This window comes from Cebus imitator, unplaced genomic scaffold (assembly GCF_001604975.1).
Source record: "Cebus imitator isolate Cc_AM_T3 unplaced genomic scaffold, Cebus_imitator-1.0 Scaffold196, whole genome shotgun sequence".
Taxonomy (NCBI): domain Eukaryota; kingdom Metazoa; phylum Chordata; class Mammalia; order Primates; family Cebidae; genus Cebus; species Cebus imitator.
In genome coordinates this window covers 1,005,994-1,019,591 of record NW_016107511.1, presented here as the reverse complement: position 1 = coordinate 1,019,591, position 13,598 = coordinate 1,005,994, and the positions used below count along the sequence as shown (strand labels likewise).

General features: G+C 42.5%; 1 protein-coding gene across 1 annotated transcript; it reads left to right on the top strand.

Moving 5' to 3' along the window:
• Positions 1 to 208: 208 nt before the first annotated feature.
• LOC108317003 (cytosolic arginine sensor for mTORC1 subunit 1-like) lies at positions 209 to 1,766 on the top strand. The gene has a single exon (XM_037745233.1). It carries the CDS (start codon positions 259 to 261, stop codon positions 1,246 to 1,248), a length of 990 nt encoding a protein of 329 aa, XP_037601161.1. The 5' UTR covers positions 209 to 258; the 3' UTR covers positions 1,249 to 1,766.
• Positions 1,767 to 13,598: the final 11,832 nt, after the last annotated feature.

Sequence of the window (13,598 nt, the reverse complement as noted above, 5' to 3'; positions counted from 1 at the left end):
AAAAACTACATATTGGGTACAATGTACACTCCTTAGGGGGTGGGTGCACTAAAATCTCAGACTTCACCACTACACAATTCATCCATGTAACCAAAATCCTCTTCTACCCCTAATGCTACTGAAGTAAAACATACATATACAATTCCATTTCGAATGATGTCAAAAAGAATAAAATACTAAGCTATAATTTAACAAAAGAATTGCCTGCCTCGCAGCCTGGGTCTAGTTGGTGGTGGGGTCAGGTCTGCACGGGCCGCGATGGAGCTGCACGTCCTAGAGCACCGGGTGCAGGTGCTGAGCATCGCCAGTCCCGGTCTCTGGCTCTACACCCACCCACTCATCAAGCTGCTCTTCCTGCCCCGCCGCAGCAGGTGCACGTTCTTCAGCCTGACCGAGACCCCTGAGGATTACACCCTGATGGTGGACGAGGAGGGCTTTAAAGGGCTGCCCCCATCTGAGTCCCTGCAAGTAGCTGAGGCCACATGGCTGGTGCTGAACGTGTCGTCTCACAGCGGTGCAGCAGTACAGGCTGCTGGGGTCACCAAGATCGCCCGCTCGGTCATCGCTCCACTGGCCGAGCACCACGTGTCTGTGCTAATGCTGTCCACTTACCAGACTGACTTCACCCTGGTGCGGGAGCAGGACCTGTCCGTGGTGATCCACACGCTAGCCCAGGAGTTTGACACTTACCGGGAAGTGGGCGGAGAGCCGATGCCTGTGGCCAGGGACGATTCCAGCAACGGCTTTCCCCGCCCTCAGCATGGACCCAGCCCCACAGTGCATCCCATCCAGAGCCCACAGAACCGCTTCTGTGTCCTCACACTGGACCCTGAGATGCTGCCAGCCATCGCCACCACCCTCATAGATGTCCTCTGCTACTCGCACAGCACTCCCAAGGAGGCAGCCTCTAGCGGTCCTGAATCCAGCTCCATCACGTTCTTTGCCTTCTCCCTCATCGAGGGTTATATCTCCATTGTCATGGATGCTGAGACACAGAAACAGTTCCCCAGTGACCTCCTGCTGACCAGCTCCTCAGGGGTGCTGTGGAGGATGGTGCGCATCGGTGGACGGACCCTGAGTTTCGATGAATGCGGCATCGTGGCACAGATTGCGGTTCCCCAGGCTGCTGCTGACATCTCCGCCTACTACATCAGCACCTTCAACTTTGACCATGCCCTGGTGCCCGAGGATGGTATCGGCAGCGCCATAGAGGTCCTCCAGCGGCGGCAGGAAGGCCTGGCTTCCTGAGACTGGTGGGGAACAGAGCAGCCTCCCCGTTCTCCCCTCGATCCAGGCTTCCAAAGACTCCTCTCAGCTATTTCCTCTGGAATGAGCCCCCATTCCTGCCGGGGGACCCTCATTCTGCTCTCTGTATGTAAGCTGTGTGCAGGCACCAGTTCTTATGTGGACACCTGTGTGTACTCGCTGATGGAGTGGGCAGCTGCTCGCCTGATTAGGTCTGCCAGGCAGGGGAACACCGTGCTCGGGGCTTAAGCCCCCAACCCATCACTCCCTGCACGGCCTCAGGGTTTGCACAGTCCCTGCCTGAGGCCGGAGCCATTCCCCCCAGGCTTCCTGGGCCAGCTGTCCCCTGGACGGGACTCTGACCTCCATTCTGCCTCTGGTGGGGTCACCTTCCCTGGCCAGGTGAGTCCTGACAGTGCCTCTCCCTCCTGGGGCCTCCAAGAAAAGTATTTTGACATCTCTCTCTCTCTCTTCTGTTTTCATTGCCTTGTTAATAAAGGACTTTGTAGTGAAAAAAAAAAAAAAAAGAATTGCAAGACTTGTAAAGTAACTCAGAATAGAAAACAAAAGCCACATATTTTCATGAATAAGCTAAGCTATGAGTAGGCAAAGGCATAGTGTGGTAAAAAGGACATTGGAGACAGAAGCGGGAGGGGAGAGCTGATGTAAAAACTAAAAATAGGATAGAAGAGGGGTGGAGAATAACGTTTTTTGAATCATATAGAAAAGAGAAGAAATACACAGAATGTTAACTGAATAGGAAGAATATAAAATTCCATGTATGATATCTGCAAATGTATAAAAATATACAGGAATGAAAAGCATATAGTGTATGCCTTATTAAAATAATTCTATAGCAAGCTGGCTGGTTTTGTTGGTTAAAATTCAATTATTAGCTTGACAAAACTGAGTTTTTTGGCCTATTCATGTAAGATCTATGTTAAGAGGCATATATCACAGAAGTTCTTTTCTCTGAAAAGGTTTAAAACCCACAAGAGTATATGAGCAGATAGGAAGCATGCCTTTCATTCTATTTACTCCTGAAATGCCAATAAAATGACAATAAGGGATTGTCTTTGGAAAAAAGAAAAGCCTAATAAACCCATAAGGATAAAAGAAGAGAAAACAGGAACTTGCAGATCTGGAAAAAAAAGATGGATTTGTGCTGTTGACTTAGTAGTTTATATCACATGTAGAAGAGGTTTGAGTTATACCAAATGGTCCCACTCCCAAAGTTCAGGAATTGATGGCATTATTAGGTACACCTGAAAGGACTGTGTGAAGGACATTGTCAGGTCCCCTTCCCAGCTCCAGGTAACTGCAGTTCCCTTGCTTGTGTCCCATCTCATGTCCTCTCAACCCCTTTGACCTCAGCCATGGCCGCACTGCCCTGAATGCTTTCTGCAATGAGCTCTACTGAAATTTCTCAGTTCACAGCACTCAGGTCTACATAACCTGGGAGTGGAAGGGCATTAACTCCAAAGAAACAAAACAACTGCTTCTGTTGGAGGATGGCAGCCATCAAGAGGGTGCATTTCATGTAGTTCTTCAAGCAGTTCCAGCTGTATTGAGCCCTATCTGCAGAAGTGAGCCCCTCTATATATTTAAATTGGCTTTTCCTTCTGTCTGTCACGTTCCCCAGGCCCTCACATCACTGTTTCCTGCAGTCTCTTCCCGAATAAAATTAAATGCCTACATACCTTTGTACTAAGCTCTGTTTTTAGAGAAAACCCAGGTTAAGAAAAATTTGGTATAAATATTAATAATAATATATATAGTCCCCCAAACAAACAATCATTAACCCCAAAGAAAGAAAATGCTGTTCTTGCAAGGAAGAGTAATCATAGCACTACACACAGCTCAACTTCAAGTAGCAGGTGGGCAGTCATCACAACAAAGGCCGAAGGGTGATCTGACCCGATCGTTGTATGAGAAGATTTGATTACTGCAAGAATGTGCAATAAGAAACATACCGTGCCTATAAGATTAATGACAGCCATAAGCCCCACTCAAACATCTCACAGGGCCTTCACTATGTGTCACTTGGCAATATGATGTAACCTGGCCTGGGGATTTTCAGCCCTGGCTGGGGAATTACCAGGTCTCTGTGACAATAAGCCCTAAAAATCCTGAGGTGCCTAGGCCACCTCAGCACGTATGCCACCTTCATGAACCCTAAAACAAAGCTTACCATTATACAATTACTTCAACTTCCTCTATGAAAGAAACACTTAATGACTGAACCCAGACTAAATACAGGAATTAAAAAGGAGGAAGAAGCCCCCAAACACGGAGAATGGTCTCTGGATGAAGACCCTCCCCATCAGGTGGCCATCTGACCCTGACTGTATCTGGCCGGTGCCATCAGCCTGCTCCCACCATCCATCTCGTAAGATCACTGCCGGAATGAACTGCCGGAGCATCAGGCAATGCTGAAGACCCACTGTGGACGCTGACTGGACAGAAGGGAAACAGCTGCGCCTGGAGAAGCTGGTTAACTAGGACCAACCAAGACTCCCGGAGGTGATAATTGGATACAAGAATGAGATTTGCATAAACAAGTGAGTAACCACACCCATTCCCATGGGGAAGCAGGAGTGTAGAAAGGTGAAAACAAAAACAAAACTTTAAGAAATGTCTAAAATTAAAGGTGTGTTAACAGGTTACCATTGCTTCCTTGTCAGGAGTTGGGGCAAGGCCATTTTCCACACTCCCAGCATTTCCACTGGAATATAAAAAGAGTAATTATTGTGAAAATGTTATAGCGTGAATATAAACAGAGTAATTATTTTGAAAATATTTTCTCATTTTCCATTTTATCTTTTAACTGTCTGAAAGAAAGATGAGAAATGGCACAAACCCAAATCATTCTATCCACCTTCCATTATCCATCTACTCTCCATGTTACTCAAGAGTACTGCTTCAAGCCTTTTAAAATTCCGTATTCCAAAGAGAACCAGCTTCCAAAATGTGAGATCCTCTGAGTCTTGTTTGACATTTGACATCGGATCCATTCCTCCAAGAGTCTGATAAATCAATGGCAACAGACAAGTGGATTCATTTTTAGGAAAAATAACCCATATCTATTTTTGTTGTAGCTAAATTTTTGTATCCTCTTTTCTACTAGAAAAGGAATCTTGATACAAACCCCAAGAGAGAGTTCTTGGATCTTGCACAGGAAAGAACTCAAGATGAGTTGCAGAGTGAAGTAGGAAGAGAGGGTTTATTGAAAGCCTCTCAGTTAGAGTAAGCAGAGTAAGTTATCCTCAGAAAGCAAGAAGAGGAATGCCCCCTTTTCTAAGTTTTTCTTATATAGACGTCTTGTCTATGCAAAGAATAAACTAAGCTGTATTTATGTGTGGGTAGGCTGACAGAATGATGAAATTTATTATTCTATTGGCTTAAAGAAAACTATCCTTGACATTTTAGTGAGTACGTCAAAGCATAACTATAATTATCTTGAAAGCATATATTGTTATGGGTACTGGGACATCTGGACTGTCTGTTGTTGGAGGAGTTTTTCCTTGCAGGCATTACCAAGCTCTTTCCTTAGCTGTAAACACATTAGGGACCATGAGTCATTACTGGCAAGGAATGCACCCTGCTAGCTTTATGATGGAGTTGATGTTAAAATGGTGTCACGCTGGCTCTTCTACGCGCCCGCTTCCCTAACGCTCTTGAGGTGGCTATTTTATTCTTGAGTATAAACAGTCAAATGCAAAAAGCAATGAAATCATTTTCCAAAAACAGGATTCCCTCTGTGGCATATACCCAAGTCATTTTCCTTCCTCATTCCCATGACCCTGATTCTTAAGTTTCCACAGCAGAGCTGCCTGGGCACTGCCCCTTCTCAGCCCACATTCATTGATCTTTTTTATTTTATTTTATTTTATTTTTTACAACCACTGAATAGCCTCACACGTCACATTTTCAGGCAGTGAGCTCTGCTTTTTTGCATCGAGCACAGGTTGATTTCCCATTTCAATATTAATCCCAAACTTTGTAAAATACCTTTGGAAGGTGAGGCAGAATACTTAGGACGATTTCATCATTTGGCCCAGTTACTCAAAGAAGATGTAGGCATTTATTTCTAAAACAACTGTATATATTTAGGAAGACAATTTTGCATACAGTTACTGTCAACCTCAAACAATCCCTGTTGGAAATATTGTTGCACGTTGGCTAGAGGGAACCAGACACTCCAGGCCTTGGGAGATGATGGTCCTGAACTCTAGCAGGGATGATTTAGGTTGGTGCCATTTTCCATCTTTGGTGAAGACAGCTAAAGGATAAAATGGTTATATTTTCTACCAAACAATTAATGGATTAACTTGAATTCTCCAGAGTTACAAAAGGCAGGGAACTCTCACTTGTTAGATGTCCTCTAGAAGAGGCTGGACACTGAATAGGAAATTCATGAATCAAACATGGAGTTCTGCTTCCAACACATTAAAGCCTCTTCTAATCTCAAGAGTGAAAAGCTAGCAAAAACCTCTAACAATTTCATGGGTGAGAAACAAGCGACTCCCATGAGAAAGTAATTGGTGAAGTAGGAAGACACTTGCAAATAAAGGATACTCTTGTCATCATGTAAGGGTGCTCCAAACCATAGCCTGTTCTGGAGGCTCCTGAATTAACCATAGAATTTTAAAATGGGCAAATGCTTTCCCCGCTTACATGCACGATTAAATTGATTGTTTAGGTGCACCAAACAAAGAACAAAGAAGCATTTCTTTTTCTCTCTCGCTCTCTCTCTGTCTTTTTTTTTTTTTTTTTTTGGCATCGACTTCCATTTTCCCTACTTTTCCAGTCATGTTCCAAGCAGGAGACTCAGGAAGAGGCCTCCTCCCTTTGGTTGGTGAGTGTGATGAATGCAACGGGGTGAGTCTTACTGAACCCCAACATGACTGTCTTCGATTACAAGCTTCCACTGCTTTTTTAAAAGAAGGAGCCAAAAAATTGAATACGCTTTCCTTGCTATCCAAAACCATCAGGATGGGCAAGAACCGCAGAGCCACCCCATGAGGTAAGGCCAATCTTCCCACCTTATCTGTCAGCCCCTTTTCTCATCAGAAGCACTGACGATCTTAGGAGTAAAGGCTTATTTCCTTCTGGGTTATGACCTCTTCAACCTATCTGCAGGGGATTTCTTAAGAACCTAATTGATTTACTGAATGTGACAGGCAAAATTTAACAGCCCAAATAACTAAAACGTTTTTGTGAGCTAAGCAGGATAATATCACTTTAAAAAAAACTCTCTGGTTATAGCACTTCTTATCGTTAAAAAAAAAAAAAAAGTTGACATACGCTGTTTTTTATATTTCAAAGCAATGTTGTTTTAAAGAGAAATTTAATATGTCTTCCACAGACAATGATACTGTGGGGGTGGGGAGAGGAAACTGGAGAAGGAAAGCAAAGATGAGAAGTTTCTTCAGTTCAGTTTATTCAATAGAGAAGCTAACACAGGGTTTTGGTATTTCACGTATCTATGTGATAATGGCAAGGATTCCAGGATGAGGCAGCTGGACTGCCTGCTCAGAGCCTCACAAGGCTGAAATAAAGATATAAGTTAGTGTGTTCTTCCCTAGACCCCAGCTCCTCTTCCAAGCTTATTCCTGCTATTGGCAGAATTAAGTCCCTGGCATTGGAGGACCGAGGTCCTGGTGTCCTTGTTGGCTGTCAGCCAGGGCCTGTCTTACCCTTCAGGCCACCCTCATTCCTTCTGTCTTGGCTCCCTCCATTTCTGAACAGCAGTACCCACTGCATCATTCTCACACTCTGAATCTCTCTGACTTCTCGTACCAGTCAAAGAAAACTCTCTGCTTTTAAATTGTGTGATCAGATTAGGCCCATCAATAGTCTCCCGACTCTACGGTCAGCTATGCCATATGATACAGCATAGTCATGGGATTCCCTGTGCTCACAGGCTCTGGGGGATTCAGGTGTGAAATCATGGAGTCACTGCATGAATTCTGTCTACCACACATACACAGAGAAAATATTTATCAGTTCGCTTTCTCATCAGATTTTTCTTTCTTATCAATGAAAGCAATCATCAGTATTTACTATGCAGCTATGATACACCCCGCACAGATCAAGGGCTTTGCGGGAAAATCCCCACTGATGTATTTCACTGCCACCACCACAGTGCATACTCACAGATCACAAAAATGGACCTCAGCAAATGTATTACAAAATGTAACCCAACAAAACCCACACGTGGCACTACTCCTGGGAAAATGTGAATTCCCATCCAGCTCTACTCTGTTTCTTCCTTTATATGTTTTTTGGTGATGCATTTGGTGATGCATTTGTATTGATCTTAATAAATTTAAATTATTAGAATGTTTATCATGTCCCCTCTAAAAAATGCGAGCATCATAATGCATTAATCTTTATTCTGTGCCGCTCTACCTCTTTTCCTTTTTTTCGATCTTTCATTTACTTCTGATAAAGCAAAAATCATTGATATGGAGCTCAGTCAAAAGGCTGGATCTAGTTAGATGAATGGGTCTGAGCATCATGCTAACAATAATCAGACAAAAAGGCTTGATTCTTATTGGGGCCAGAGAGTTTTGCAGTGTTCCCAGATATAATACACATCTCTAATTCATACCTGTCATTTTTCAAATTTATGTCTTTTGTCACAGAGAAAATAAACCATACATAAATCAATAAGCTAGCACAAATTATTAGTAATACCAAGCATAGCATAAATGAAAACCCAGTAAAGAATTATTAACCAGGCCATTCCTAGTTTGTTTTGAGGTCCTTAAAGAGATAGTTCCAAGACTGAATTCAATTTATCTATCAATAATTTAAAACTCTCATAGTTTGTCTTAACCAACATTCTCTCATTCTGTTTTCTGTTTTTTCTTCCTGTTTCTTCACTTCCAAAACCAGAGGGTAAAAATATATCAGCCCAGACAGTGGAGCTATTTTCTATTTTTATAAAAGTATACAAATACACTCAAACAGATTTTAATTGGCCTAAAGTGCTCACAAAAAGAAATAACCAGCATTTTTGTGAATACAGAACTGTCCAGCAAATGAATGAAATGTAGAAATGAAACAACCTCCTCAAAATGCAAACAAAAATACCAGAGAAATATTTACCCTCCAAAGTGTGTAACATAAATGTGAGTTCTACCTTTAAAATATTGTTGCAATACATCTATGAAAGTCACATGCGGATAAGACATTTTAAAATCCCAAATGGCAACACACAGTCTCCAAAAGAACACCAAAAATCAAATTTTGTAGTAATGATCTGAAGTTCTCAAGGTACTTGGCAAATATTTTTTCATTGATATTCTTTTTTTTTTTTGAGCCTCACTCTGTCACCTAGGCTGGAGTGCAATGGCGCGATCTCGGCTCACTGCAACCTACAGCTCCCGGGTTCAAGTGATTTTCCTTCCTCAGTCTCCCGAGTAGCTGGGATTACACGCATGTGCCACTGCACCGGCTAATTTCTGTATTTTTAGTAGAGAGGGGTTTCACTATCTTGGCCAGGCTGGTCTCGAACTCCTGACTTTGTGATCCACCTGCCAGGGCATCCCAAAGTTCTGCGATTACAGGCATGAGCCACCGCCCCTGGCCTCTCATTGATATTCTCAAAAAGTCATTATATGGTTAAAAAATTATAACATGTCATAGGCATGATGAATGCAGACCATTCCCTTCAATGTTGTCTCTGTCTCCCAAACATGGCTCTTAGCTTCTTGCTCCCCTGCTCAGAAGACACAGTGGCTCCCTCATGGTCACTCCCACAAATCTCACCTCCTTGGCCTGACTTTCAATTCTGCCACCGAATTCCTCTCCACCCCACACATCCTCCAGTTCCTGGCCTCATGGCTCATTGCTCCTCAGTGCAGTTGCTCCACACTGCAAAGCAGAACTGCTCAGAGAACTGTTCTAAAACCTCCTGGTTACCCATCAAAGCCTCCGCACATGCCTCCACCAGGAGAGTGTGTTCTTTCCACTTGCTTGCTGATATCAGTCTTGACCTTCAACTTCAGGCTCTGACATTCACCCTTTCGTCGTCATTTCACTGATCTACTCACGCTTCTCCTTTACTCCTATATGTGGAGTCTTATCATGACACACATGTTCTCATGTGTCATGATAGGATTCCACAGAACATGAGAGATGTTTAACAAGACTGTCCTGGGCAGTAGTGACGCTTGTGCGTAGGCAAGCTTGCATTTCCCAGTCCTCGGGAAGCCCTAATGGCAGGGCTTCATAACTAGTTCTGACCAATGAAATGTGAGCAAAAGTAAAGTGGGTGCAATCAAAGTTCCAGTGTGGTTCTCTGTTCTCTTTCTCCTGCTGCAGTGACCAAAAGGCCACAAATTCTACCAGAGGCAGTGACAGCAGGATGGAGCCCTTGTCAGCCTAGAATCGTGTGTCCATGTGAAACAGAGCTCTCCATCCACCCTTACTGGACATCTAGCATGCATGAGAAATACTCTTTTGTTGTTTTAACATACAGAAATTTTGTTACTTAATCCACAATTCATATAACTTTTTAAATTTTAAATTTCACAGTTTGTTTTAGACTTCTCTGATAAATTTATTTTCTTCATAGCTCTGCATACTGATTTTCATAAAGACATGTAATGTAGAGAACAACATTTTAAATGTGGTTTTGAGAGATAAGCTGAGAGGTGAGGTGGAGAGGTGCTAATGGCTCCTCACTGAGGGACACTGAGAAAGCAGATCAATGGGAGGAGGATGAGTGTGAGGGTTAATGTCATGTGTTAACTTGACTGAGCCAGGGGATGCCCAGATAGTGGGTTAAACATTTCTGGCCATATCTGTGAGGGGTGTTTTCAAAGAGGTAAATATCTGTTTAACTTTTTGAATTGGTGGGCTGAGCAAGGCAGATTGCCCTCCTCAAATGTCAATCCACTGAGGACCTGAATAGAACAGAAATGTCAGAGGAAGTAAGAATTCTGTCTCTCTCTTTCTCTGCCTGACTGCTCGAGCCAGGACACCGCTTGGCTTCTGTCCTTGAACTAGGACTTACACCATCAGGGCTCCTGATTCTCAGGCTTTTGGAGTCAGACGAGAACTATACCACCAGCTTTCCTGTGTCTCTGTCTTACACAAGAAAGAAGATTCTAAGCCTCCATTAATTTCAGAGCCAAAGACTTCACTGCATTGGAAAACCACTCACCATTACCCCTAGTAACTCGTTAGCAAATGTTGACTTCCTGTTCCCACAATCTTATGCTCTGCTGGCCTAGAGGTTGTAGGAACAGAGGGATGAATGCCCCACCAGGGGACACAACAATGACTCTGCTGAACTGGAAGTTAAGACTGTCACCCTGCCACTTTGGATTACTCGTGCCTCTGAATCAACAAGCAAAGAAGGGACTTGTTGTGCTGGTTGGGGTGATTAATCCTGACTACCAATTGCACAATGGAGATAACGAAGAGTATGTCTGGACTACAGGAGGTCCCTCGAGGCACCTTTTAATATTCTCATGCCTGGTGTTTGAAAGCTACAACAAACCAATCCAGGCAGGAACACCCATGGCCTAGACCCTTCAGGAATGAAGGTTTGGGCCAGTGCATAAGGCAAAGAGCCATGAAGTGCTGGAGGGCTTACTGGAGGAACTAGGAATACAGAACTGGTAAGGAAGAAGCTAATTATAAACACTAGCTACAATCACAAGACAAATTATGGAAATAAGGATTTGTCATCTATATATCTTTCTTATTTAATTATAAATACATCTGTGTGTGTGTGTGTGTGTGTGTGTGTGTGTGTGTGTGTGTGTCCTATTGGCTCTGTTTATCTGGGAAGCCCTAATACAATGAGGGTAATATTTCCAGTGGCACAAACATCAGAGTCACTAGGCTTTTAAAAGGTAGATAAAGAAGAAATGATTTGGAAGTCGTAATGAGGCATATGGAACTGGATGGAAGATGATGAATAGAAAGGGCTCAATTTTCAAGTAAGGCAAGAAATGAAAGAGAAGCTTTAAGTAAAGTATGTCTATATGGAAACTACACTGATCAGGAATTCCAGAAAGCACAGAGAAAGGGTTTGAAGAGGAGAAGACTGATGGAAGATGGAGTCAGATTGAGGAACATTCACAAAAGTGGCGAAGGGTGGAGGTGAGGGAGGGAAATTCCAGGAGCCTTTGACAGCAGCAGGTGAGGAGGTGAGGGTCCGGATCTGTTTTCATGGGGAAGGAGCAAAATAGGTTCATCATTAACATAGGTACTCAGCCTGCTGGTGTGGCTGCCTTATGGTAACTGTGCCCTGTAAAAGACCACATCTCTTATAAGCACCAGTATTGTGTTTTGAACATGGTGGGCAAAAACCATGAGTGTGTTAATTTGAATTTAATTTTTTAGCAAATTTATCCTGCTGTGGTATTTCTTCCTCCTGTGATCTCACAAGCTGTTTGGTGTAACAGAATGACTCTGTTACAATTCTATTGGCTGGAGGTTTCGCCTGAGTTTCACAGGGAAGACCAGGAGGAGTTTTCAGTCAAATCAGCTGATGTTTTTCTTTCCTGTATGTATTTAGGAGTCTCAGAGGATCTTGGGACCTCATTGCACAAATGAAGCCAACTGAGACACTTAAATATATATGAACATATGCCAGATTATTTTAACTTTTTCCACACTGGGCCAGAAGACCTCCAAATCAAGATAACATGCAAGTTCATGCTTCAAAATTTCCCTCTTCTTTAAAAACACAATAATAAATAAATCAAGAAAGAACACCGTCAAACAGACAGCAGGTCCAAAATGACATATATGTTATTAGCCAACCAAATATATCATGGGTATTTTGTCAGAACTCAATAAGCAGAGACCCCTAGAGACATTTTTTTCCTTGGTAGGTTCTTCACAGTTTTATGACAACAATGTCCCTCTATGCCCTGCCAATCCTACCTCACCTCAAAAATGACTAAGTATTTTCATAAACAAAGTACCTAATTCTGGTCATACCACTAATTTTATTTATTTGCTTTTACATTTCTGGTCCTGTTTCTTTCTCTAAGTGAGGATATTGGACTAGAATTTTAAAATATTTTTTGAGCACTATAAATTTATCTTTCTATATTCACAATGATATTAGAAATATTTCAATATGCTTGAGATTCTCATGGCTGCTATTTATATGTGTTCCTTTAAGTAAGAAGGAATATGGTCAAAGTATTCAATACACTACAGTAAAATGATTGTTTTAGTATTCCCAAACAACAAACATAATTACACAGCAAGAAACCCAAATGAAATATAGATTTGAAATTCTTATTACTAATCACATCCAAATTGACATTAACTTCTTAAACATGTACGGGAAAATCCCAATCTATCTAAATAAATAATATGCTACTAGCAAGAACAAAGACTTCATTCATTTTGGATTGAGCTTTACAGATTATTCCCTTATTTCTTCTTAGTCAATACCTGTTTAAGGCAGATGCATCTGACTCATTTAAAGCATCCAGTCAGGAATATGAAGGCCAAATCCATGCCTTCCAAGCATGAAGCAAGGAAATAAGGCATAATGATTTTCTGTCAAGGAAGCTCATGCATGAAATAAAACTGGGACTCACCATTTAGACTCAAAGCACCCAATGACCAAAGGGCCAGAGATTGACCCAAGGTGACTACAACACAACCCACAGTGAAAAAGTCAGGAAAGTGCCTCCACAAATCCATGCAAAGAATGAGAAAAATAGGAGGTAAAATAAAAATAAAACTGGTGAGTAATAGTATTAAATTTTGCACAAGTCCTGGAAATACAGCACAATACAACCATCGATCCAATTAGGGGCATTTGGGCCTTTCTTGCCTAAGGAGTTAGAATCAATTAGAACAGCATAGGTTCACAAAAATTACATACCCAGCCAAAAAAGTATCTCTTAGAAATTGTTTCCAAATGCCTGAAGACAAGAAAAAGGTGACATAAAACATGTGATTAAAGAGAACTTCAGACTTGGGGCAGAAAGCTATAAGCAAGATGGTGAATAGGACTTTCTAGCACTTGCTCCCTTGCAGAAACATCAATTGGAACAACTATCCGTGCATAAAACCACCTTTACAAGAACTAAGGAAACCAGGTAGGAGATTACAGAAAAGAAGCACTGAGGGGATAGGAAGGACAATTGGGGTAGTAGCCCAACTGTACTGATCAGTAGCCCCAAGCTTTGTGCAAACCCCAGTTATAGGCTATCCCCCACAGGCTCAGGCTCCAGGCCCACCACAGGGCCAGACAGCCAAAGGCTCTGGACTACTTGTAGCACCAGACTAATCCCCATGGCCCTAGGATTCAGACCTACCCCAAGACCAGGCCAGCCGCTACAGCTCTCATCTTTAAACAG

What these genes read in the sequence shown, in the direction of transcription:
- LOC108317003 (XM_037745233.1), top strand. Translation starts at nt 259, where the DNA reads ATGGAGCTGCACGTCCTAGAGCACCGGGTGCAGGTGCTGAGCATCGCC.